Source organism: Colias eurytheme, chromosome 19, assembly GCF_061535395.1.
Source record: "Colias eurytheme isolate Ceu_HAF_F1 chromosome 19, ilColEury1 Martin Lab GWU primary, whole genome shotgun sequence".
Lineage (NCBI taxonomy): Eukaryota > Metazoa > Arthropoda > Insecta > Lepidoptera > Pieridae > Colias > Colias eurytheme.
Window position 1 is genome coordinate 747,006 of NC_142998.1, and position 26,331 is coordinate 773,336.

The 26,331-nt window shown below is 31.8% G+C and overlaps 1 protein-coding gene across 1 annotated transcript in view; it reads right to left on the reverse strand.

Moving 5' to 3' along the window:
- The window catches only part of LOC149899919 (uncharacterized), a 104,651-nt gene extending 78,712 nt beyond the window's left edge, over window positions 1-25,939 (reverse strand). Inside the window, exon 1 of the mRNA XM_090113364.1 lies at window positions 25,642-25,939. Within this exon, the coding sequence (XP_089969490.1) occupies window positions 25,642-25,798 (157 nt within the window). The 5' untranslated portion in view covers window positions 25,799-25,939. The remainder of the gene's footprint in view (window positions 1-25,641) is intronic.
- Between the last annotated feature and the right edge of the window lie 392 nt (window positions 25,940-26,331).

The window sequence follows — 26,331 nt, forward strand, 5'->3', positions numbered from 1 at the left end:
AACAAAGGCTATTAACAGACTATAGTCTTATTATACACAAGACATAACAATTTGTTTAATTTTATTTTTCATTCATAAAAAATAAATTTTCACTAAATATAATATCTATGTACATCTATGACATAGGCATTATTGTAATCATTCAACATTACACATTATTCAGAAATGTAATTTTTAAACGTCGTTTGTGAGCACGTTACATTTTTTGGGTGTCAATGAATAATAAACGGTTTAACTAATTAGGATGAAACTTTTAATACGTGTAATTGTGCGGAATGTGTAATGTTTTTGTTCCATAAATTATATTTTTATTACACACTATTGTAAGTATTTAGTCGGTAAGTATATAGTATTTTATTTGTTCACAAGTTATTAAAGATCACATTTTCATCTCGTTTACATAAAATAGGTAAACTATGAAAAGAAGCTTTATATTTGTTTCGTTTCTTTTTAAAGTGAAACTTTTATTACATCGTCTCAAACTTTTTGGTCTGTGTAGCGCATGTCGCGTGTATCGCGGCTGCCGAGTAGGTATACCTACTCGGCACGCGACATGCGCTACACAAAGCAGTGTTCGGAACCGTTCGAACAGTTTCACTTTTACCGTGGTTTCATAAAACCACACAACATTTTTTTCCACTTTTAAATTTCTCTCTCGCAAATTAAAAATTTCAGCAAAATTGCCTACAATACTCCATTGTTCTGCTGCTTGAAATTCAATGTTTAAGCCGAGTGCTATTAACCAACTTTTACGAAAATCTTGTAATTATTGACGGGTTTATATTTTTACATATTTTTTTAATTAAAATTAATTTTAATGCTTACATTGAAGACTAATTGTTTATCGGTTTTACTCGCATTGCTCCGCTACTGGTCTTAGCGTTATGATAATATATAGCCTACAGCTTTCCTCTACAAATGGACTATTATAATCCATACTAATATTATAAATACGCAAGTAACTCTGTCTGTCTGTCTGTTACTCAATCACGCCTAAACTACTGAACCAATTTGCATGAAATTTGGTATGGAGATATTTTGATACCCGAGAAAGGACATAGGCTACCTTTTATTGCGAAATATGTACCACGGGCGAAGCCGGGGCGGACCTCTAGTCTGAAATAATTTTTTAAATTGGACCATGAAGTTCTTAGATTAGCGCGTTCCAGCAAACAAACATACTCTTTGGCGTTATATATTAGTCATAAAAGTACCTAATAGATATATAAACACATGGTTATGAGATTTTTGTATTATTTTATCAACAGAAAACGAACTTTCAAATTTCATCACCGTCCAAAGAAAACTCCGCTGGATTTATACTAATCCGAACTTTGGTGAACAAATAAATGAAATTCCAACCTTCCTTACGATTCCAATGTATTTGTTTGTTCCAGAACTTTCTTTTTCGCTCCTTAATTAGTAAAGTTCGAGTTGTTTTTGAAACTTTTTTGGTAAAAAGGTTATTTGAAATCTATACAGTGAAAGTAGGCTTTAGTTTTTTTTCATATTGTTTGTTTTATTTACATTTACCTATATATAGGTAGGTATAGCAGGACACTTTAAAGAACTTCATTTATTAAAAATTAATATTTAAAAAATGACGTGATTTAGCGAGTTTTTATCAAAGAATATTATATGCAAAGCCACGGGGTGATGTAAGTATAAAAATAAGTGCACTTATCTAAGAGTAATAACGATTTCAAGAAAACATATAATAAAAGCAACGGTAAATACGGTTGGTTGTATAAACTTTGCTGTTTTACGGTCCGCCATTTTATTTTATAGTCTAAGAGCTTGCAGCTGTTAAGGAAGAGAATTTTTCAATTTATTACAACGATACAATTACGTTGAATTTTCTGGGTTATGCTATAATACTGAGAGAATTAAAAATGAATTTTACCTTCTCAAATATAACTTCTTTAAGTACGATAAAAATATTAACATCATAGACTTTGTAATAAACGATTAAAATAGATTTATATCGTGAATTTTAATAAGTATAAGTATTTAAAAAAAGTAAAACATAATCAGGTATATATTATTTCTACGCTTTACCAATTAAATTATTTTATTTAAAGCAGGCGCAGACTTACAATTACTTACCTAAATAATAAAATTGTTATGTTTGATCTTTGTATATTATGTAAAAAATTGTTTAACATTTAAATTATATTGTTTAAAAAATTGTACCTACTAGGTACACGAATTTAAAATTATATTTATTTTTTAGTATTTACATCCATATCATAAAATAGCATTATAACTATTGACATATGCCGTAAAACCTGCCAAAATTTAGTCAATCTAGGTCACAATAAGAATTAAGAACGTTTAGTTCATAATAATAATTGTATCGAAGGCCTCTCGCGAGACGTGCGTGTGACCCAACCAGGTTACCAAGACCTGTCTACAGCCGTTAAAATGGAGTCACTATGTGTACTTAGTGCGTGTTCCGGAGGGCACGGAGGGTCTGGTAATAATGGTTGTGTAAACAGTGACTCAGTGTTGACTAAACGTGGACTTTCCTGTTACATTTTTGATGCAAATCCTTAGTGCAACGTTAATATTGTAATTTGATTATTAGAACAGCTGTGTTGATTTTCAGTTTGTTAATTAATCATGCATTTATATGCTATAATTATGTATACAGATGGATGTGTTTGATGCATTAATTCGATAACTTTTTTGTAATAATATTTTAGTCTTTATTTTATGTGGTACTTATTCATGTGACATTCATTTTTCTTTTATGTCTGTATTGTTTTCAAATAAATACTGTTTTCTAAGTAAATTGCCTTTTCTATTAAAAACTAAACAAATATTTTACCTCATAAATTAAAAATCTTTAACTTCACACATGTTAAATTATATAAGAAATCCGCATTGACCTTGGCCGAGTGCACACGGCATGTGAAGATTTTTAATTAACATTATGATGTCATCTTATAGCGGGTTATAGTCAAGTCTGAAGGATTTTGATAAAATCTCTACATATGAAACATTTTGTTCCGTTCCAACATTTTTGGATAAAAATGTTAGCTTGCGCGTGTGCGTCAAGCGGAAATTTCGAGTTTTGTTGTGATAATTTAACCGTTATTAGATAGAAGAACTGTTTTAGTGCACTTGTGATTTTTAAGACATTATAAAACGAATTTAGAGTGCAAAAGATAGACAAATATAATTATAGTTATCGTACCAATTATTTATTTCAGTATCCTTCTCTATAATAGGCCTCATAGTAGATACTATTTATCCAATATGAAGTAGTTAAAGAGCAGTAAAAATTCGAATTTTATGATTTAATTTTGATAAAAAAAATCCAAAACTCTTAAGCTAAAATTCATCAAGCAGTTTACATAACAGAGCGTACCAAAGAAATAATTAATATGCACTTGAAAACATTAAACCCTACAGCCTACATAATATTCCAGCCAGAGAAGGTTCCAGACCTTTAACGATTACAGCAGCTAATTTATTCAGTCTATATTTAGTCCAAGCGCCAGTATTATTTACAATTATCTGAGTCACTCCTGTAAAAAAACAAACAATTGCTTCTGATTGAGCAATTATCATCTATTGAGTTTAGAAGTTAGCGATGATTGGCTTCGTATTAAATACAATGAGAACTGAACTACCGAAGATGATGTTCGGAAGAAAAGTGAGAAAGTTATATTAGTTTCTTTTAACGGCAGTGTATAATGCCTACTTGCTTAATTATTTTTAGTATTGATGAATTAGGATAATTATTTCTTCTATCTATTATATCTTCTATCTCTCTCATTAGTAATTGGATTATTCAAAAAGCATCATTTCTTTTAGTTTTAGTTTTCTACGATAGATTGAACACTTTTAAGTCCTTACTAGCTCCAATAACAGATGAGAACATATTCGATACAACTTTGTATAAAAGGGATCTTCAGTAACTTGACTTGTACGTAAAAAGTTGACCTTCCTCCAACTCTCTCCTTCAGCTGAGTTCCATTGTAAGTGTCGCAAAACTATGACGTATTTAACATTGCTATAAGTAGAGACTGCGACCCACTACATGCGTATATATTATAAGCCCATGTACCCTTAACAACAAAGGGAACAGAGGCTAAAATCACTGAACTGGTAAATTTCCACATAATTATTCTACCCTTATGAGAAAATTACCAAAGGAGAACTAAAACCGTAATCCAAAGCTAGACAGCTCGACACTAATGATTTCATCTTAAAAGTGCCGAGTCATCGCATTACCTTTAGATTAATGTTAGTACTGTCCATCAAGGGGCCCATAAACGCTTAGATGGCCCATTTACGGGTCATAAAACGGACATTATAGGTACCATTACTGCAGGACAGTCGTCCGATCCTAATCAATTATGAGAAATGGCCTGAAAATTTAGTACTTCAAAAGGAACATAAATAGTATGGGATATGTACGAAGATATGATAGACATAAATATGCTTCAGCTGTAATTATCTTATGGAGGTATTAATCTATAACTCAAACTATATAAAACTCAACTTTGAGTTTTATATAATCTAATAATTATATAAAACTCAAAGTTGACTGATATAGTGATCTATCAACGCACAGCCCAAACCACTGGACGTATCGGGCTGTAAGTTGGCATGCAGGTAGATGTTAGGACGTAGGCATCCGCTAAGATTCCCGCATCCCGCAAGGATTTCCCGAAATTCTTGCGGGAACGGGGAAAAACAGGGATGCACGTACAAAGTCGTGGGCGGAAGCTTGTGTAATATAGGATCATATTATTAATAATTATAAGTTGATCAGAGAGCTATCATAATATATGCTATATAACAGCGTTTAACAAGTCTACGTAAACTTTTACGTTACTGCCAAGAATTTTATTCGCCATCTATCTAAACAACTTGTATATCTTTTGATTTTATTAGTTATCTCTCTAGCCATATATGTAACTAACAATTTGTATATAAAACACACTATTATAGTCGAGCCAATTTAATAGGCAACATTTGACATCTATCAATTTTATCTTCCAAGAGAGGTAACCTGCTTAAAAACATCGATTAAAGTGAATTAATCGATACGGATTTGAAACATTTGTAAATCGAATTTATTAATTTATGATGATTTTTGTTCACAAGTAATCAATGCATTCGATTCTAGATGTCAGATCTCGATTTTTAGAGTAACATCTCTGGTATTTAAAAAGAAAAAAGGTTTATTGACACAAAATTGTAGCGACGTCAGTTCTTCAATTCAGAAATTGTTTATTATGTTTAGAATGGTTCATCAGTAAAATGAAATCTTAAAATTACTTGTATCGGTCATTATTATTATAAATATGTAATCGTTATTGAAAAAAGTTAAGCAAATGTGCAGATCTAACAGAAAGAAATATCATGTTATTATATGTTGTCGTTACTAGGTTACGTTGTTGAATTTTGTTGAACTGTCAAATGTTGCCTATTAAAATGGCTCTACTATAAGTACCAAATTCACTTGACAGCGTGGTCTGTTATCCATCCAAGCAGATAGCATCGAATCTCCGATCTGTGCCGACAATAAAACTTCAATAACGTCTACCACACCGTCTCTAATCGTAAACAGTGCGAAAATCTACATTGGCGTCATCACTTGAAGGTACAAGGTACAGGCTGAGCGGGAAACTATTATATTTATCAGTGATAATGAGATGCTTAAATTACCGGGGTTCTGATGAAGTAATAGAAAAAAAATTGACTTATTGCCCTATTTCATATTCGTCCCTTTACAAAAAAATCGCCTTTACTATTAATATTTGTGCATAGTTTATAAGTTGACCACTGACGTTGACCAACACAACACGAGTTTTACGAGTATCAAAGTTATTCAAATTATCAAATACAGATAACCATTTATTCCTTTTGCCACATCACTTCTGAAATTCTTATTCCAAAAATAACGTTAAAACGATGGTGTTAAAATCCATTTCGCTTTCGCTTATTACTTGCGTCATTTGTATGATGAATCATGGTGAATGAGTTCCTCCAAGGTCTCGAAGCAGACTCGAATAATTTCATTACATCGTAAGACGGGTTCAATCAGCTGGAAATCGCGATGGAGCATTTAGGTGATAATCTGGTTAGATCATTAGAAGAATCTATTTTAAGTGCGGTAATTGGTACGTTTGGAGTTTGGACTCATCAAATTGTTTCATCAAGTAATGGAAAAATGTATTATAGGAAAGAATAGTTAGATAGCTCAAAAGATCTCGCTATCAATATTGAATGATACAATTTAGCGCTAAATAGTTAATGATTAAAAGCAAAACAGAATCTAATGTATCTAGAAATAAATAAACATGAACTCAGGTCCTGCTATGATATTCCGTTTCCATGCTAGTTAACAGTGCCCACACTCATTCAGATGGAAAATTTACGCAAACTGGACAGGCTGTTTTTTTTCGATAATATTTTGAAACTGCTTACGCAGTATTCAATATACAATCTGACCTTCAAATTTGACAATACGTATAAAAGTGGTCACGAACACGCTCCAGATTCAGAAATAATTCGCGTTTAAATACCTCTATTTATTTCAAAACGTTCGATAACAACATAAAAAGCAATCAAAGATGAGGTTTATCAAACGGTTGCGTTCATTGACTCTTTTTGCGCTTGAATTTAGACGTTTTTACGAATGAATATATATTTCTTTGACGATCCGTCTCTGCTTATGAACATTTTTCGTTACAAAGTGAATAAAGATTTACTTTTGTATAAAAATCTCTGTAATTTATACTTATCACGTCTGCTTTGACTTTCAGGTTAAGCAAAGCGTAATGAAAGTGGGATCTTATTTCATAATGAGCGGCTTCACCTAATTAGGTTAGACTGGCCCTGAAGAATAAGTGGTTGAGAAAATTTTCTCCTTTTAGTATTACAAAGTCTAGAAAAATTAAGGTAAGATCGGAATAAAGTAAATTTACTCTGATATGCTCGGTCAGCTCAATTTTTCACAAATATTTTGAATATAAGCGATTTTTGGAGGTATTTTTGGACAAAGTAAATATTCTAATTTATTTTAGGAACAACAGGCCATTTTTAAATGATTTTAACATTTAAGTGGCTCATTATTTGGAGTTTCATTCACACTTTATTGAGTAAAGAAATTTTGTAATTTTGAAACATTGCTTCTTTTCTTATCAATTCTTTATATAGCTATAAAAAATTGATAAGAAAAGTATATACTTTGATCCAATTATTCCATCTCATTTTAATATGTTACACTTTCAAACCGTATAATCTAAAGAGCCAAAATCCTGAATAACTGAAGAAGTAACAGGCCGATTAGATAATGACATTGTTTAAGGTAAGTGACAAATTGACATTGAAATGTTCTTGACCCAAAAAGGTCTAAATTCGGGAGCGGTGACGCGTTAGAACACAGCGTTAGAAGCACCAATTTGTGTTACGTCACTCTCACTTAGAGGTAAAGCTGTCAAGACGACTTTGCAATTTCACAAGCAAACGACAGAGACTTTTAGACTTTTATTTCCTTATAGTAAAACGTTAGCTCTGGGATTGCTTCGTGAAAATTCTGTCTATGTGACTCCGAAAATATAATGTAGCTTTCTAGTAAAGTGTTTCAGTATATTTAAAAAGACTTTCTCCTTTTTTTAAAAATTGTCTTAATATTTTATTCTACAGTTTTTCATAAGCAATTTTTGAGTGACCTATTTGAAATGATAAAGATATCACAGAAACTTCTCAACAAAATGATTTCAATTACACTTAAACACCTCCAACGTTCTGTGACATTAGTCCTATTTGCACCTAAGGGACATTTGACAATAATGCAACACGGTAAGTAGCTACTAATGATCATAATGAGCATGCTGTAGTGTCATTTGCAGCATCATTACCACAGCGCAGACTTGAACAGTGGAATAAACATTTTGATTCTAGAAATTATTTAGCGTTTAACTCAGTATTGATAGACGGTAATTGAGGAAACGGAAACTGTAACGACTAAATTGAATTTAGTATCAATAATATAGTTTAGTGTAGCTTCAATTAAATTGACGTTTGATTTAATATATTGTGCAATCAACAATCGCTTACTTATTATTTAACTTTTTCTACTGGTGTATAACATTATCTATTACCTATTAGTTTAGCAAGAGACTTTAGTAAAAAACAAATTTTATTTTCATTACCTAAACTATTATTTTCTATTACCTCATCAGCATCATTTAAAACATTTCAAAGTTGTTATACATATAAGCCTACAATCAACACTTTATATATTGTTTTCTTAAGTTGTAATGTCTAGCACACCATGTAAGATAACAAGTGTAGACAATAGGGCTATTGTTTGTGTGGGAAAATTGTCGAAACCTAATGTTTTACAGTCTAGCCTTACTGGGTCATGGTATATGAATCATCTTTATTATGTTAATGTTTGTGAACTTTTGCCTTATTTTTGTGGGTTTTTTTCGGGTGAAGCATGATTTTGTTTTTGTTTTCATGGGGTTCTAGTTATCACAATATATTTTGGTAAATTATGTTAAACAGTGTCTCCTGATTAAAAGAAATGCAAAAAAAAACTATAATAATATACGTATGATACATTTAATCAGCTGATTCAATTATAGAAACGAATTCAAGATTGTTAAAAGATTAGTGTATGATGTATGTTTCTGCAAAACAGTTTATTCAACATCTAAAATTGGACGATATTTAAAACATGTGTCATATTTTCTAGAAGGAAAGTGAAATATCGCCGCATTTTCTATATTTTAGTAGATAAAAGTAATTTCATCTTTTTTCTATATTTCTATATTTTAGTAGATAGACTTATCCTGTGTCTTTGTTGACAATTAGAAATGAGATATGTGATCTAAATAGTTTTTGAATAATATGGATCTTTAAAAACTAGCATCGTCCTGAGGCCAATTTTTAATATGAGATAGGTAATCTAATCAGTATTTGTAGTATTAAATGTACACTATACTGTCTCTTGCAGTTCGCGATTGACCTTGACCGAAATTTGGTCAGGTTTTTATATGTCATCTATAAGCAAAGATGACATATACTCAAGTGAGTCAAGTCTGCATAGTAAATAAACAGTCTCGCTATTTCACAGAATACAATTTAGTTTAAGTAAAGTTTATTTTTCTCAGATATACTCAAACATGTTATTTTATGCCTATACAAATAAATAAATTGTCTTTATGTATGAAAAATAACAGTATCTAAATGTTAATTAACACTTTATTCCAATCTATTTTTTATTTGATGTCAGTCTAGTCATCCGAGCTGGTAGTTCTCCTGATGATAAACGGTCACCACCACCTATGAACATTTGAAGAGTTATTGCGTTATCTGCTTCTAAAGGATTGAGAAAAGATAGACAATGGGAATAAAGGAAGGAATACTAGGAAGAGTAAGAGATTAAAAAGGTTAGGGATACCTTCAGTAACCTTTTCTCATTTAAAAAGCGTCTGCTTTAACCAAACAGTCCAATGTTTTGTCAGTGAGACGTGACCTCGGCTGTTCAAACGATGATCTCATGATGCAAAAATACATTACATAATGTAGCGCCAACATAAAAATGGCGCGAATTTCTTTGGAAAGACGTCAGTGTTTGCTGTGTTGGTGCATCAATTTATTGAGGCTTTGTTTATGTGCTAATATCTTAATCGTAATAATTCAAATCGTAACCTGATTTTAAAAGTAATAATTCAAAAAAGCAATGAACTGATCAAGGAAATATTTCTGCATGTTGCAGTTGAGATGTTTACTTTTATATTTAGTGTGCAAAAAGTTTTTATTAATTTCAATTTCAAAAATTGTTCGATCCCAAAAGACAGAAAAAGATACTTCTTGAAAAAGATACTTCGTTATAAATGGAAGATTTTAGGGACCTTATTTGTAGCCTTATAAATGAGTAGGTGGTTTTGTAACATAACAATAAAATCTCATGGAAAACAACTATAAAATTCCACTATATAAACACATATTACGTTATTTTTAGAGACATAGGTTCAAGGGTTCTCGTAAAATGTTAATTTGCATTTAGTAAACGTCTTCAGATTGTATTCTGCGATAAGAAAGATCACGTTATCTGCAATTCTGCAGAATCCGGTCGCAGAAAGATATCTTTTATGAAAATTCAGCTATTTCTTTTTAACAATTTTCAATAAATTGAAATGTATTCTACAGCTGTATAAGGTACGGGTACTGATGATTAATTTTAGATTCTTTATTGAACGAAAATAACATTACAAAATACTTAATCATCACTGCGTGAAAATAATCTAGGTAAACAAATTTTATGCAAGAAGTTTTCAAAACCGTAATCTTATCTTCTTATATATAAAATTCTCGTGTCACAATGTTAGTCTGCATACTCCTCCGAAATGGGTGGACCGATTCTCATGAAATTTTCTGTGCATATCGGGTAAGTCTGAGAATCGGCCAACATCTATTTTTCATATGTACCACGGGCGAAGCCGGGGCGGGCCGCTAGTAAAAATATAAAAATATCAAGATATAAAACACGATGTTCTAACTTCTTATTCCTAAACGTTACTTGTTTTCAGGATATCTTCTTTGTGTTTTAAATTAGTCCCATAGCGTATATTATGTAGTAATATATCGTCTCTTACAGGAGCAGGTGTGATAATGAAGATAACTTAGGAGTTTAATTCACCTTAATGCCCTGAATTATTACAATGGCGTCGTACATTAGGGGCTTTAAATGGCGTAGGTAAGCTTTATAAAATTATGCGGAAAAAGGAATGCTCCTTATCGGTAGCTCAAGAGATAAATTATAATAATGGTAACTTATGAAAGTGGTTAGCGTGATATATTATTTTAATTTGAATAAATAAATTAAAACAATCTCATGTCGGTTCTTTTAATTTGAAAGTAAGACAATATACCAAAGAACAAATAATATTTGAATAATTGTTGTTTTGTTACCGATTTATTTTAAGGTCGTTTTCCAATATTGTTATTTTTATATTAAATAATGGACATTTTTAGACTCTCATCAAAATTATTCTTTCATCAATATGTGTCACCAGTCTCACAAAAATATAGAAAAAAAAAAATATATGGAAGCCATTAATAACGATACAATATTCTTCCACAGATCAATTACTTCCACAAACTGTATATTGATTTTCGACAGTCAATAGCAAATATTATGTTGTCGAACATAACGGGTCAAAGCGAACGAAGCCCCCTAGTAAGGATATGAGCAACTCACTTCCTGGCCCGTGACTAACGCAACTATGCAAATCACGAATTTCGTTTGTTAATTGAAATAATCGAATTGTAATGTTAAATAACAGATTTTTGTTACTTTTAGAAATTATATTTTTATGTGTAGTAGAAAAAAAGTATCTAAAGATTTGTTCTGGTTTTAAAAATTATTCACTGAATTAAAGAAGGAATATTCATAGCTAACCATTACTAACAACAAACTTCATAGCTTGCCAATTTGATAACAATTTAATCGATCGTATTACTGTTAAAAATGTGTCAATTTTTACACACACTACCTATATTCAAGAATTCCTGTAATATCAAATAAGTTATTTTTTACATACTTACTTATACCTACGTTTAAAATTATTTCTATAATTTCAACAAATTCCAATATATTAATAGATCTGAACATAAAACGCGAACAATAAATAAGCCAATACTTTCAAGTTTCAACCGTTATGTCTGTTTCCACTATCATCCGTCTAACGTCGCCCTTGGCCTCGACCTTTATCAGTCCCTTTCGTCAACCCTTTGTCTTCAGGATTTATGAAACTACATAATATATTCATGAAAAAGGACTGTTGGATTTATTTGTGTTTAAAATTGAATTGTTGCGAAAAATATGTTTTGCGCTAGGGTAATAAAGTAATAATAAATAATAAGTGATTTGTATTCAGTGATTAAAAAAACATCATAAATGTAGTTTCATAAATGTTCCGAACATACATTCCGTATAATTTTGCTTACGTTTAAAAGTAACCAGTCGGACTCAGAATCCCACCAATCGAAAGTAGACTTCATTCGTATTAGTTCAGGAATCATTATAACACACATAAAGGTAATTTGGCAATTATATTATTATACCAATAGGTATGGAATATCGAAAATACAATATTCTGTAAAATAGATAGGTATCTAGAGTCACCTCGTAAAAGAAATCGCTGACCGTCTTAATAATAACAAAAAATTTAATCAATTTTTCATACATTTAAAATGTTTTTAATAATAATATTTCGTGAAATTCCTAGTGTAACGGAAACACGGTAGGTGGCAGATAGCAACGCGACGATGATAATTGCGATACTTTCTGTTACGGCCGGCGGACTCAATGCAAAATAGGACATCATTCTCTTTGATTTTTATCTGCGGAATCTATACTAAAATATAGTCTGTGGCTAGGAAATATTTTTAAAGGTACTTTTTCATTTAAGATCTTTTTTAAACTGGTTTAACGAATTGTTTCTATGGTAACAATAAAAGGTATGGAGGCCCTGGATTTGAACTAGGTTATGATTAGGTTTCAAAGAAGTTTGATCACTTTCCCGTAAAATTGTCAAATGTCTGCTTAATACAATGCTATTGTTGTGTGTTTGTGTGTGTTGGAATAAGTGTTAATAATTGGAAATACAAAGCATTTTAATAACGTTTATTTTTAAATTGCAAACTTAGTCGCGGAACAACAATCTTTGAAAATAAAGTGAGACAAGAGAATACATTGTATTTAACGAACTTCAAATGAACATGTCACATAAATCTTGTAAGATTTATTTCTTCCGTCAAGTCTTGAAAAACGTTGTTGGATGAACAAATTTTGATAGAACTAATAATAAAAGCCTTAAAATAGGGGTTAGATTTGATGGAAATTTATTGGAGCATAAACAATTTATTTATAACGTAGTAAATCTTTTCTGTGTCTTGTGTTAAATTGTATTTAAAATTGGTAATATATAATCAAAACTAGAAAAAATAATTTGGAAAATCCAAAAGTGCACGCCTCATAAATTTTTTTTAATAAATATTTATTAATTATTATTTTCGTTTATTTAATAACAATTAAACCACATCGAATCAGACCCTGAAAAATGAAAGGGTTCTATTCCTGAGCATACTCAAGCGTAAGAGAAAAAAAAAAGACTCGATTAGTAAAGTATTTCGGTCGCTATCGTGTTAACAAGAAAAAGGATCCGCACATACAGACACACGGACGTCCAAGACAGAACGTTTTTAAACTGTTTTTTAACTAGTTTAAATAACAAAAATGACATAAAAAATATCATGAACGTTAAAAATAGTGTTTTTTCTTAATATGTGTGTGTATGTATTATCTTACAAGTGCAATGTATGATACATAAAGACATTTTAAGTTTGAAAAATCAGATGTTTTGCGCGAAGTGACAGTAGTACCCACCTCAACGCTTCGCTTATGAGGCGTGCAATATCATCAAAACAATTTAATTATTGTTATGATTGCTCATTGTATCATTGATGTAGGAAAAAGAAAATTTTCTTTTAATTCTTTGGCATGTTATTATAATATAATATGATGTTACATACGTATTTTGTAAAATTGTAAAACTGGCATGATTTAAAAGAGCAACTATGGAGTTTCTTGCCGGTTCTTCTCCGTAGATACTGCTTTCGGAATCGGTGGTAAATTTTAAAATATGTAATGACGTTTCAAAAGTCCTTCTATAAGAAGTCTAATTGAATAAATAAATGTTTGAGTTTGAATTTTAAAAATGTTATCCAACCACATATAAAATCCACTAAGTATCAAAAACAATATTCAATTGATACATCATTCTAGAATAATGTCTAGGCTTAGCCTAAATCAGCAGACACGTGCTTAGCCGTCTCGCCGGCGACCTACCTTGTGCGGCTTCTAATTTACGTCAAGGGTATAGCGAATTTGCCCTTAGAAATACTAACGTCATTTACTTGTTATAATAATTTAGTTTTTTTATAGTGAGTTGTAGGATTTTGCTTGTGGTTTAATTTTTTTAATATACAGGGTGTCCCACTATTGGTATACTAAGCGCGAACGGACTTGAAGTTTTGCATACACTGATCACGTAAAATTACCTAAACAACAAAATTACGTCAAAAATGTTTTGCTAAATGTTTCCTGAAATTCCATGTTTTCTTCTCTAGCTTCACGCAGCCGGCATTTACCGCTTCTCTATAATGTGAGCATTTTGTCTATGAAAGCATAATCTTAAACGATAGCTCACGTGTTGGTGGCAAAGTTGGGCGGATTGCTTGTTATGGGTGTTCACATATAGTTTTAAGAATTCATCTATTTGAAAAAAAACATCTGGAATCTTATAAGTATTTTTTACGTACTCAGCGTATGCAAAACTATAACCTCCTTTGAGCTTAGTATACCAACAGTGGGACACCCTGTATATACAATTTGTTGCTATTTGAAATTTTTAAGTTCTATTAAAATTCGGCTAAACTTGTCATTTTAAATAAGCCTACAAAAAAGCGATTTAGGTTTGTAAATAAGGATTTTTTTATTAAATTACCTTGTACCTATGTCGTAATTTGATCTTCTTTTTGATTTGACTCTACATCCATTTTTTTATTGTTGGAAGAATGAGACATGATAATTTATTTTGTAATCATTATTTGCCTGTTTTATTCTCTATATATAATACAAGTACAATAATTTATATTTGAATATTGAGCGTGATAATAATATGTCCCCGGTCGTGTCTGTTGTCTGTGCAATTGGACTATAAAGAGTAAGTATTTCTTTATTCTTTCTTTTCATTAACATTTGAAGTATTAAGAACTAAATTTAATTTAATATTATGCTATGTAAACTTGAATATAACACTTAGTTTCCATACGAGTGTGTAAGCAATGAGCCGTAATACATTTTTTTGTCACGTATCCGCAGTCAAGCGGTAAGAGAACTAATAATCTATTTCTTCACTAGCGGTCCGCCCCGGCTTCGCCCGTGGTACATATTTACGTTTTCTCTACATAAAAACCATCCTCGTACTTCAAGGAATATAATAAAAAAATAATTATCGAAATCGGTTCAGCCGTTCTCGAGTTATGCGCTTACCAACACATTTTGCGATTCATTTTTATATATAAGAAGATGTACTAAACGTGTTAACGTTTTTGCAAAATATTTGTATCGATTAATTTTATTACAGTATGCAAAAATACTTTCTTGTCACTGTTTTGATAATAAGTAAATTTTATATTACCGGTAATAAAACATATTTAAATTAGTGTTACTACTTTTGTACTGAATTCGCCACGCTTTATTCTTTACTATCTGCGCACCGCGGTTTCACCCGCGTGGCTCCGCTCCTGTTAGTTTAACGTGATGATATATAGCCTTGAGCCTTCCTCGATGAATGAGTTATCTAACACCGAAAGAATTTTTCAAATCGGACCTTCGGTTCCTGAGATTAACGCGTTCAAACAGACAAACAAACTCTTCACCTTTATAATATTAGTATAGATGAAATCTACAATTTTAGTACTTCGCGATGGACAAATAATTTTTTATTTAATTTAAGTCTTAATAATATGAGTTATTCGTGTATTTTCAATTTAAGGTTGATGTTCCGACCGTCCCTCCATACATTTTTGATTACCTCTAAACACTTAACACAGACACTATTTCTTTAAAACTAATCATTTTATCACTTCTCTATAATGAAATGTGTGCGCGTTCGACCTTTTTAATCAATAATTTACAATATTTACTTAGAAAAACAACAGTAAAATACCGGAAAAATTTGACACTTCTACAGTAGTGTGCGTGACTTTTGCCAAGCGAAACACGACATAAAGCACGACATCTAGCGCATAGACTATATACTTATTACAGATCTAGCGCGTCAATGTCTAAACGAAAGGCGATGTTTAGACATTGACGCGCTAGATGTCGTGCATTCGCGTTCGTTATCTTATGCATAATGAGCATAATTCTAATAAATCAAAGTTCTGTGTAAAAATTGAGTAATTTCATTTCCAATCGTTCAAAGAAAATAACAATAAAATAAAATAAAACTAATGACCTTAGAAACTATGTTTTTTTTTATTTATTACTCATTATTGTTCGTCCGTCGTAGGTCTGTAAACTGTATTGTACACTGAAGGTAAATGGTACTGTAGGTACTTTAGTTCGGCGTCGTCGCTCGTCGGCTTGATATAAAATTACATTCTTGATTTCATTGACACGCGCTATGATTTGCGCGCGGAATTTCTTGTGTTGTGAATTTATTTTTGTATGCTATGCATTTTAATTGATTCAAATTGCAATGTTTCTCTAGTATGCATTTGAGACTATATTGTAAATTGTAATAATTGATCGTGGGTATAGTAATTAATTATTCTAATAACGCAATTAGTAATATATGTATTTTCGGTGGGATTCAAAACAAAAAATTGGCCCGTGATTTTTATGAAATTTCACCACATTGCAAATCACATCAATCATAGTTCATACACATGTATGACGAAAGTGATTAGTATTGTGGCTAACATTGACTCATCAGTTCATCACTGAAACCAGTGATAAATCAGTACCTATATCATATTGTGTTTGAATATTTTTAAACAATGATATAAGTATACAATTATTATAAATCGGTAAACTATCAAAGTAATCACAAACTTGCAAACATTGGTAAAATGTCCAGTAGTTTATGAGCCTATTCATTACAATCAAACAAACAAACAAAGTTTTCCTCTTTATAATATTAGTGTAGACAAACACTATGAATACGATCACGAATGCAAATTCGGGGATTTTCTAATTATTGCTAAATAATAATTGAATTCGTTTTGAAATACTCTATAATTTTTAGTGTATAAATAGACATTTATAATGTGGTGCTCATTTTTTTTGTACTGCTAACGCTATTGTAGGTACCTATTTTCGTTGTTTTATTTCAAGTGAACACGGCCATACAATTTTGTCACGAGCCGCCTATGATTGTAGGTACTTTTGTTAGGCTCCTTCGTCGTCCGCGTCGGCTCGAAAGTTCTTGATTTCATTGTCACGCGCTATGATTTGCGCGCGGATTTTCTTGTGTTGTGAATTTATTTTTGTATTATTATTATTTTTTATTTTTTTTTTTATTTTATTGATTCAAATAAAATATTTCACTAGTATGCATTTGAGACTATATTGTATTATGTATAATTTATCGTAGGTATAGTTATTCTTATAACGCAGTTATATTTTCGGTGGGACAATTTGACCCGTGATTTTTCTGAAATATCACCACGTTGCAAATCACATCAATCATACACACGTATGACGAAAGTATAGTGGCTATAATTGACTCATCAGTTCATCACTGAAACCAGTGATAAATCAGTACATATATCATATTTTATTGTGTTTGAATATTTTTTAAACAACGATATAGGTATACAATATTATTATAAATCGGTAAACTACCAAAGTACTTCCGAATTTTCAGACAGACAAACAAGTAGTTTGAACACGCAGTTTTCTTATACTAGTAGCAAAAATCAAAACCATAATATTATGTTTCCCTACTATATTTTACTAAAAGTCGAGTGCGTCGAAATCGTAAATAATAATATGTTTTTCACCTTCCTGGTTATTTTCCCATAGTAAATAGTGTTTTAGGTTTGTTGTTGTAGGTAGGAATAATAATAATTATTCTTACATGTTGGTTATGAAATGTATATTGAAATAATTTACTTTTACAAATCATTAGTGATATAAGTTTTGAGTGAAAATGCTTGGATCAGCATAATATTATATGGTACTTCAAATACATGTTTTGATAAAAAAAACAATAGTGTAATAAAATAAAACTGCGTTTTATTGTAATCAATGTTGACAATTTTAAATTCCAAAATTATTGATCAATAAAATAGTTTACACCAACAAATATAACTTTTATTTTTATAACAATCGTTCATAATATAAACCGTAGCAGGTGGCGTTTTGAAGTTCTGTCTACTCATACAGAAAAATGGAAAACTTGTTTTTTTTGTAAACAATTTATTACTCATGTTGTTTGGCAACTCGAAGCGTGGTCGTCCGTCGTAGGTACTTTTGTTCGGCGTCGCGTCGTCGTCCGCGTCGGCTTGATATAAAACATTCTTGATTTCATTGACACGCGCTATGATTTGCGCGCGGAATTTCTTGTGTTGTGAATTTATTTTTGTATGCTATGCATTTTAATTGAATCAAATTGCAATATTTCTCTAGTATGCATTTGAGACTATATTGTAATAATTGATCGTGGGTAGGTATAGTAATTAATTATTCTAATAACGCAATTATATTTTCGGTGGGATTCAAAACAAAAAATTGGCCCGTGATTTTTATGAAATTTCACCACATTGCAAATTATATATTATACAATTACAATTACAATTATTATAAATCGGTAAACTATCAAAGTAATTACAAACTTGCAAAATATGCTTTTCCGAATTTTCAGACAGACACACAATTTTATTAGTTTGTTTTAGCAAAGTAGGTACCTATACCTATACGCTTACGTCGCGCGTCGCGTCGTCGAAAACGGTGCGCCCAGAAACAAACATACCTAATTCAGTTACAATCCTTTTTTTGTTCCGTAATTTATTGTATTTATTCTAATACGATTTTTTTTATTCGTCGGCCAGTTCTACTAGGTATAAAAAGATAAAATTGAAATATAATTATTGTAGCGACAGCCATATTATGTTACTATGTTTTCGTAAATATGTTTTTCACCTTCCTGGTTATTTTCACATAATCTTATCTTATATATAAAAATGAATCGCAAAATGTGTTGGTAAGCGCATAACTCGAGAACGGCTGAACCGATTTCGATCATTCTTTTTTTATTATATTCCTTGAAGTACGAGGATGGTTTTTATGTAGAGAAAACGTAAATATTATGTACCACGGGCGAAGCCGGGGCGGACCGCTAGTCTTCTTATATATAAAAATGAATCGCAAAATGTGTTGGTAAGCGCATAACTCGAGAACGGCTGAACCGATTTCGATCATTCTTTTTTTATTATATTCCTTGAAGTACGAGGATGGTTTTTATGTAGAGAAAACGTAAATATTATGTACCACGGGCGAAGCCGGGGCGGACCGCTAGTATATATATATATAAATGAATCGCAAAATGTGTTGGTAAGCGCATAACTCGAGAACGGCTGAACCGATTTCGATAATTCTTTTTTTATTATATTCCTTGAAGTACGAGGATGGTTCTTATGTAGAGAAAACGTAAACATGTACCACGGGCGAAGCCGGGGCGGACCGCTAGTCTTCTTATATATAAAAATGAATCGCAAAATGTGTTGGTAAGCGCATAACTCGAGAACGGCTGAACCGATTTCGATAATTCTTTTTTTATTATATCCCTTGAAGTACGAGGATGGTTCTTATAGCTAGAGAGCTAGTTAGTTTAGTTTTAGTGCAGTGGCAGTGTAAATGTTGTTGTTGAGGTTATGTAAATTTAACACTTTAGTTAACTACCAAGATATAAAGAAATGAGGATAGGACACAATAACTATTGGTTGAGGTATTTATAAACTCATAATATACTTTTAAAAAAATCACGTTTTAATAAATTTCTAGAATTAAATTAGAACAGCTGATTCAAAATAGCCTAAAAAATCTTAATAATAATAATTACGCTTCACAGCAAGAAGAAATGTACCATATGTACCCGCACAAAGTCGATATTGTGTTGCCTACCGTTCGACTCAATGGCTAGGGTTGTAACTACCTTTAATAATTATTACCAAACTAATAAACCGAGTGATGCGAAATAACCATAATTCTTTTAGAGTTTGATAAAATGATCAGGCAGGTATTTTCTTTAATCCTCTGAATTCTCGGTTACTAAATTGTATCGTTGAAATTATTCTTAATCGCGTAAATTTAATAAATAATCATATGGAAAACACTTTTCATTTGTTTTTTTACTTTCACGCCCAACTACTATACAATAATTACGTTGTTTCGGTATTTTGACGAGAAAACGCAGGAAACATCCGTTGTATCATTTTAGATAGATTGTATATTTTGTATCTGTAGAATTGAAATCAAAGCTATGTATATGTTGTCTCCATTCTTTTCTTATCGGATTGTTGATCCCAATGCGAATGCGTCACTTAAATTTTATAAAAGACAATTAAGAACATCAAAAATAAAGTGATACGTAAATATTTCACAGTGCAATATATTATATAATTAATAATAATTATATATTTATGAAAAAATAATTACATCAGATTTAATAATAGCAATTGTTTTGAATGTACATAATATGAATAAATGATTACATCATAATAGTAATAATTACAATTGTTTTATTTCCCATTTGTTGCAACCCTAGCATATCTTCATGTAGCAGCAGAAGTACCTACACTGGCGGCGCGGCGGCATCGTGCGACATCAAAGGCATTGCCTTACTAGGTAAGTTTATAATGACTCATTTCTTTTATTATATAATTTACGTTTTACTTTTACAGAATCCGATTCAATGGATTATGAAGACGAGTCACACAACGCCATACGATAGTGATGATGAATGAACATTTCAATAAATGCATGCGTGTTTTTTTATGTTGTTTTGTAATTGTTAATTGTTTCTTAAATAAAGAAATAAACTAAATATTTAAATGATGATTTGTTATTTGCAACACAACTTTATATTTGAGATTCTTTACAAATGTATATTTAGTTTTGTATCATCAAATTTATAAATTTTATTCCATAGTTTTCAAAATTAAATGTAAATGACCATAAAAACATTAATAAAGTAAATCATTGATGTAAGGTCAGGGAACGTAATACATATATACATCTGACCATGTAGAAGCTAAGTCTTGTTGACTGCTGAAGTCTGTAAAGTTTTGTTGTCTGCTGAAGTCTGTACGCAATGAAAATGTCTGCCGTTTCGAAAATAAGTTTTTAAGACCCTAATAAATAAAATATATGTATATATAATGGCAGATCTGGTCAAATACTTTCAAAATTGTATTTTTTTCAGCACTTTCATAAGTGTCTGCCAGAATGTTATCCGCGTGATAATGGTCTGCCATTGTTATTTTCCGATAGTAATAATAATCTATTTTCAAATATCAAAATGGCAGACGTGGTCAAATGGTTTCAAAGTTCGCCAAAAATTTCCACCTGTCTTACCTAAGCGCGCGCCCCGTCCACCACTCTGGGCTTAGTGACTCCTCATCTCATGTATAGTAGGTATAGGGGAATCAACACACAAAAATCCAGGTCTGGTCAAATACATACAGGTAGCTTTGCGCTAGCTCTCTAGCTATTACTTCTTATGGAGAGAAAACGTAAACATGTACCACGGGCGAAGCCGGGGCGGACCGCTAGTAAATAATAAAATAATAAATAGTGTATTAGATTTGTTATTGTATCTTGTATACCTACGAATAATTATTCTTACGTCTTGTTGGGAAATGTTCAAATACCTACCTATTGAAATAATTTACTGTTACAAATCATTAGTGTTATTAGTTTTGAGTGAATAGGCATGGATCAGAAATTCAGAATATAATATGCTACTAACTACTCAAATACATACATGTTTACACAACAAACACCACTGACCTCTATAACTATAAGTTATAGAGGTCAGTGACCGTCAGTGACAAACACTATGGATACCTACGCTCGCGAATGCAAATTCGGTGATTTACTAATTATTGATACCTAGTCATTGAATTCGTTTTGAAATAGCCTGTACTTTGTAATTTTTAGTGTTATAGACATTTATAAAATGTGGTGCTCATTTTTTTGTAATAAATCATCCCGAACGCTATTGTATTTTCGTTGTTTTATTTCAAGTGAACACCTAGGTATACAATTTTGTCACGAGCCGCCTCTGGCCTCTGGGTGAAATAAACAAGTCAAATGATTTTTGTTCTAATTGTATTTTGGTAGTAGTTTGTTTAGAATTTACATTACCATTGTTTAATTTTTATTTTGTATTTGCAGTAAAATAAAAAGATGAAAAACTTCATTAGGTATATTGTACGACACCTCACTCTGAATCGCGCTAGCGAAATTTTTTCGTTACAGAGCACATATACAACTTTCGGACAATCTTCATTGAGGCCGGCCGGCAAATCGAGTATGTCGAGAAACTTCACTTATTCGATGGAGGTATTCTACCTTTCTTCCTCCACAGTTGTGGGACCCCGACGTGCATTGAACACGCAGCTTTCTGATACTAGTAGCTAAAATCAAAACCACAGATATGTCTGTGATCAAAACCATAATAATATTTTTACCTATTATTTTACTAAAAGTCGAGTGCATCGAAATCGTAAATATGTTTTTCACCTTCCTGGTTTTTTTTCCATAGTAAATAGTGTTTTTGATTTGTTGTTGTATGAATAATTATTCTTACTTGTTGGTTATGAAATGTATTTTGAAATAATTTACTTTTACAAATCATTACTGATATTAGTTTTGAGTGAAAATGCTTGGATCAGCATAATATCATATTTGCTACTTCAAATACATGTTTTGATTAAAAAAAAACAATAGTGTAATGTAGGTAATAAAATAAAACTGCGTTTTATTGTAGGTAATCAATTTTGACATTATTTATTTCCCAAAATTACAATAAAATAGTTTACGCCAACAAATATAACTTTTATTTTTATAACAATCCTACTTCCTACTAATGCGAAAGTTCATACATGTTTCAAAAGAAAAACTTTTACTTTTACTATTATTTCAATTTATCCGGTTTAATTAAGACTTAATATTGATACATATGATCATTATAAATACAAATAGGAATTAACAATATAACGAATACGTGGCACAACTAAAATTTTACCGATACCACCCGTGGTCATTCTCCTTTGTGGGTCATTTGTAACAGGATGGCGGTTCTACAGCGAAAAAAGAAAAATGATGGTCAGAACGCTGATACCGGATACCTTAAGATACTGTAATATAAAATATTACTAGATTAGATAAAATATTATAGGTAGTATCTTCACCGTGTGTGACGCGCTTTACATTCACGCCATCTAGAGTTAAATCTTTATCATTTTTGTATACGTCTGTGTGTGTAAACGACCCTGTATGCAATGACAGATGTTAAAACGCATAATTTTACCGAATTGGGTGGATTTTAAGGCAATGATATAACATATTTCAATAAAATATAATATTCAGTAACCGCCATGACTATTCCTAGGTTTGATGACTATTCCAATTACGCAAAAACTCAAATAAACTAGAAATGTAGAATTCAGCGCCATCTAGCGGGATATTGGCTGGGAACAGATCGTTGCAATCACCTTAAATTCCACTTTTTTGATATAGGAAAACAACTCTACTCTACAAATTCAAGTGAAGTCCTCTCTCTATTTAAACCACTTTGAAAGAATAGTGTTATTTCAAAGTGGTTTAAAAATAATAGTTTTCACGAAAGTTTTCAATCGATTTTACGTCCCCCGCGTGTTTCTAATAGCCTGTAAAATATGAGTAACGACTTATTTTGGGACATTTAAATATTTAATAGATTAAAGCAAGTCATTTAATATTATTTGAAACTCTTTTCGCGGATTATTCTTGGCTAGACAAAAATAAAAATAATAAACCGTTATTGATATACGAATTGTATTTTTTTTCAATTGATATCGGACACATAATTAATGTTCCTATTCTAAATTAGATCCCATAGTCTTATATTTATAAACATATTTTTTGAGAGTTGTGCAAAAATAACTTTCTCCTTTATCATAAACAGATGACATCATCTAGATATGTTATCTGTTATCAGCTGCATTGATAAGCTATCAACTAATCTTGCAATATAAACCCCAATATAAGTATTATGCATCTTCAATTGACATAATATTATATTTTGCGTCCTAGTTCAAATGTATAGTTTTAAAGTATGTTTTCTAAAACTAGGAAAATACAGAATTTAAAGAGTCGGCTTTCCTTCGTATAAATGTTAAAAATAAGCCTCCGTTTTTTCAATTTTAATTGTGATTTAACCAAACAAGAGTTAAAATTGTAGATAATATCGGAATAATAAATATTTTGCTTTAAAATAACTGTAGACGTTATTAATTATTTATTATAATATATTTATAAAAAGCCTAAAAGTTTGTTCGCTTGAACGCTCCTGATCTCAGGAACCACGCATCTGATTTTAATAATTATTTCACAGTTAGATAGTCCATTTATCGAGGAAGGCTATAGGCTATATATCATCACGCTAAGACCGATCCGACCGACCGATCGGAGCAATGCGGGTAAAATCGCGGGGCACAGCTGGTTAATATAGATAATGTTAAAAGACTCCGTGAAATAATATCCACGAAACAATCAGTTATACTTCATGCCTTTTTATTATAAAATTAATTTGTAGCGGACATAATGTGAGAAGAAAATACTAAACCTAATTTTATAGCATTGGCGTGAAATTTATGCGTTTAGTTATAAGTGGTTATAATAATTTGTTGTCGTAGGTCAGTAGCGGAAAATCTAGAATAATTATTTATCTATATCAAAATGTTTTTATTTTAATTGATATGATGTTTTATGTTGTATTTATTTAAAAACTCAGAAATACCTAATTGAAATTTGATTTATGATTTTCATTTCTCAACTTCGTAAAAAGTTTATCTAAACTAATTACATTGGACAAATAATTTATAACTTTAAACAATTTAGTGTACATGACCGATGGTCTCGAAAATAAGATGAAAATATGCACCGAAAATTATACCTTTTTATAAAACTATATTAGTAGATATATTTATACTGTTTTAAACTTTTATTTTAAATACAACCTACGATTTAATCGTTATGAATTAATAATTGCAAATAGTTACGTATTCTAAACAAAAACTTATAACTGTTAACCGGAAGTCCCCAAAATAGGCGCAATTGTTTTGACGCATTTCCGCATTAATGTTTATTGACAAACAATATAATATAACTTGTACTTTCACTTTTGGTTCAATAATAAAACGTAATAATATATTATCTATTTTTAACATTTCATTTACTATAAATTTCAGTTTTAAATACTTAATCTACGACAAATATTTAAAATAGAAACGTCAAACTTCATCGACTCTACCAAAAACCACAAAATAATGACTCTACATTAAAAAGCCGGTGCTCCATATTTTTTCGTACAAGCCTTTTTGGATTACGAAAACACCTTTTCCGAAATGTATCCCTACATATGAATTAGAAAATAACAAAACCGACTCGTTAACAATGTAAATCATCTAATATAGAGCAATAGTTAACTATGTCACACCACAAATCGTCCGACGCAGAATCGTAATTTTTTCCATTATCCAATTTGTGCATCAATCCCTTGCAAGGTTTCATCTCCATACAAATTACACGTGTCCTTAATAAGCAGGTGATATTTATCCACTAATATGATTGTACTCCAATTGCTTCAATTAGATAACTGGCTTAGAAAAACTCCAGACGTCACGGATGACGTAATGAAAAAAGTGGACGCACTGGCCCGCAAAAATAATCTAATCGCGACATTCTTCCAGATAAAGAATATTCGTCCGAGACTTGGAAAATGTCGACTTTCACACGCGCCGCCGGCCGGCTTTTCGTCTTACCTTTGACGAGGCGCTGCAGGATAATCTCCTTATCCTCTTGAGTGTGAGGCTCGCCGATGACGGCTAGCAGATAGCATCCCGTGAGAGGACTCGGGGGGGGCACGGAGGCCGAGACCTCCGTTCCCAGAGACAAGGACCTATCCTCGTCGTGGTCCATCGCCGACGGCGGCGCCGGCCCGAATGCCGACGGATCGCCCAGGAGAAAGCGCGCTGCGACCGCTCTGGACGAGAACTCCGCACAGAATGACTCTGGAAGCCGAGGCAGCTAGCCGCTTGCGCGCGCAAACATCGATACGCGGTGCCCCGTGCGCGCGACGCAGACGCGCCGGCGACAGAACCAACCCTCGCGCTTTCTCTCTCGCCTCGCGCCTTGCTTTCCACGCGCGCCAGACAGGGACGGCACTTTAGGGCGGACTCAGAAGAACCTTAAGGTTGATCGACACACGTGATCTGCATTGCGTCGAAACAGCCCGGCAGAGTCCTCGCTCAGCTGTTCTGCTCGATCGATAATGTAATCCTAATTTCTCCGTTAGCAGATTCTTCATCCGATATAAACATCCATTATGTTATTGAATACATCCTTAAAGGACACGAGATTGCCACATGCGCAGACTTGAAGGTCATCGTATTGACATTTCACTGTCACTCCCCTCTCTTAGGTATTATTGCCTTCCTTTTCGTCCTGGGGCA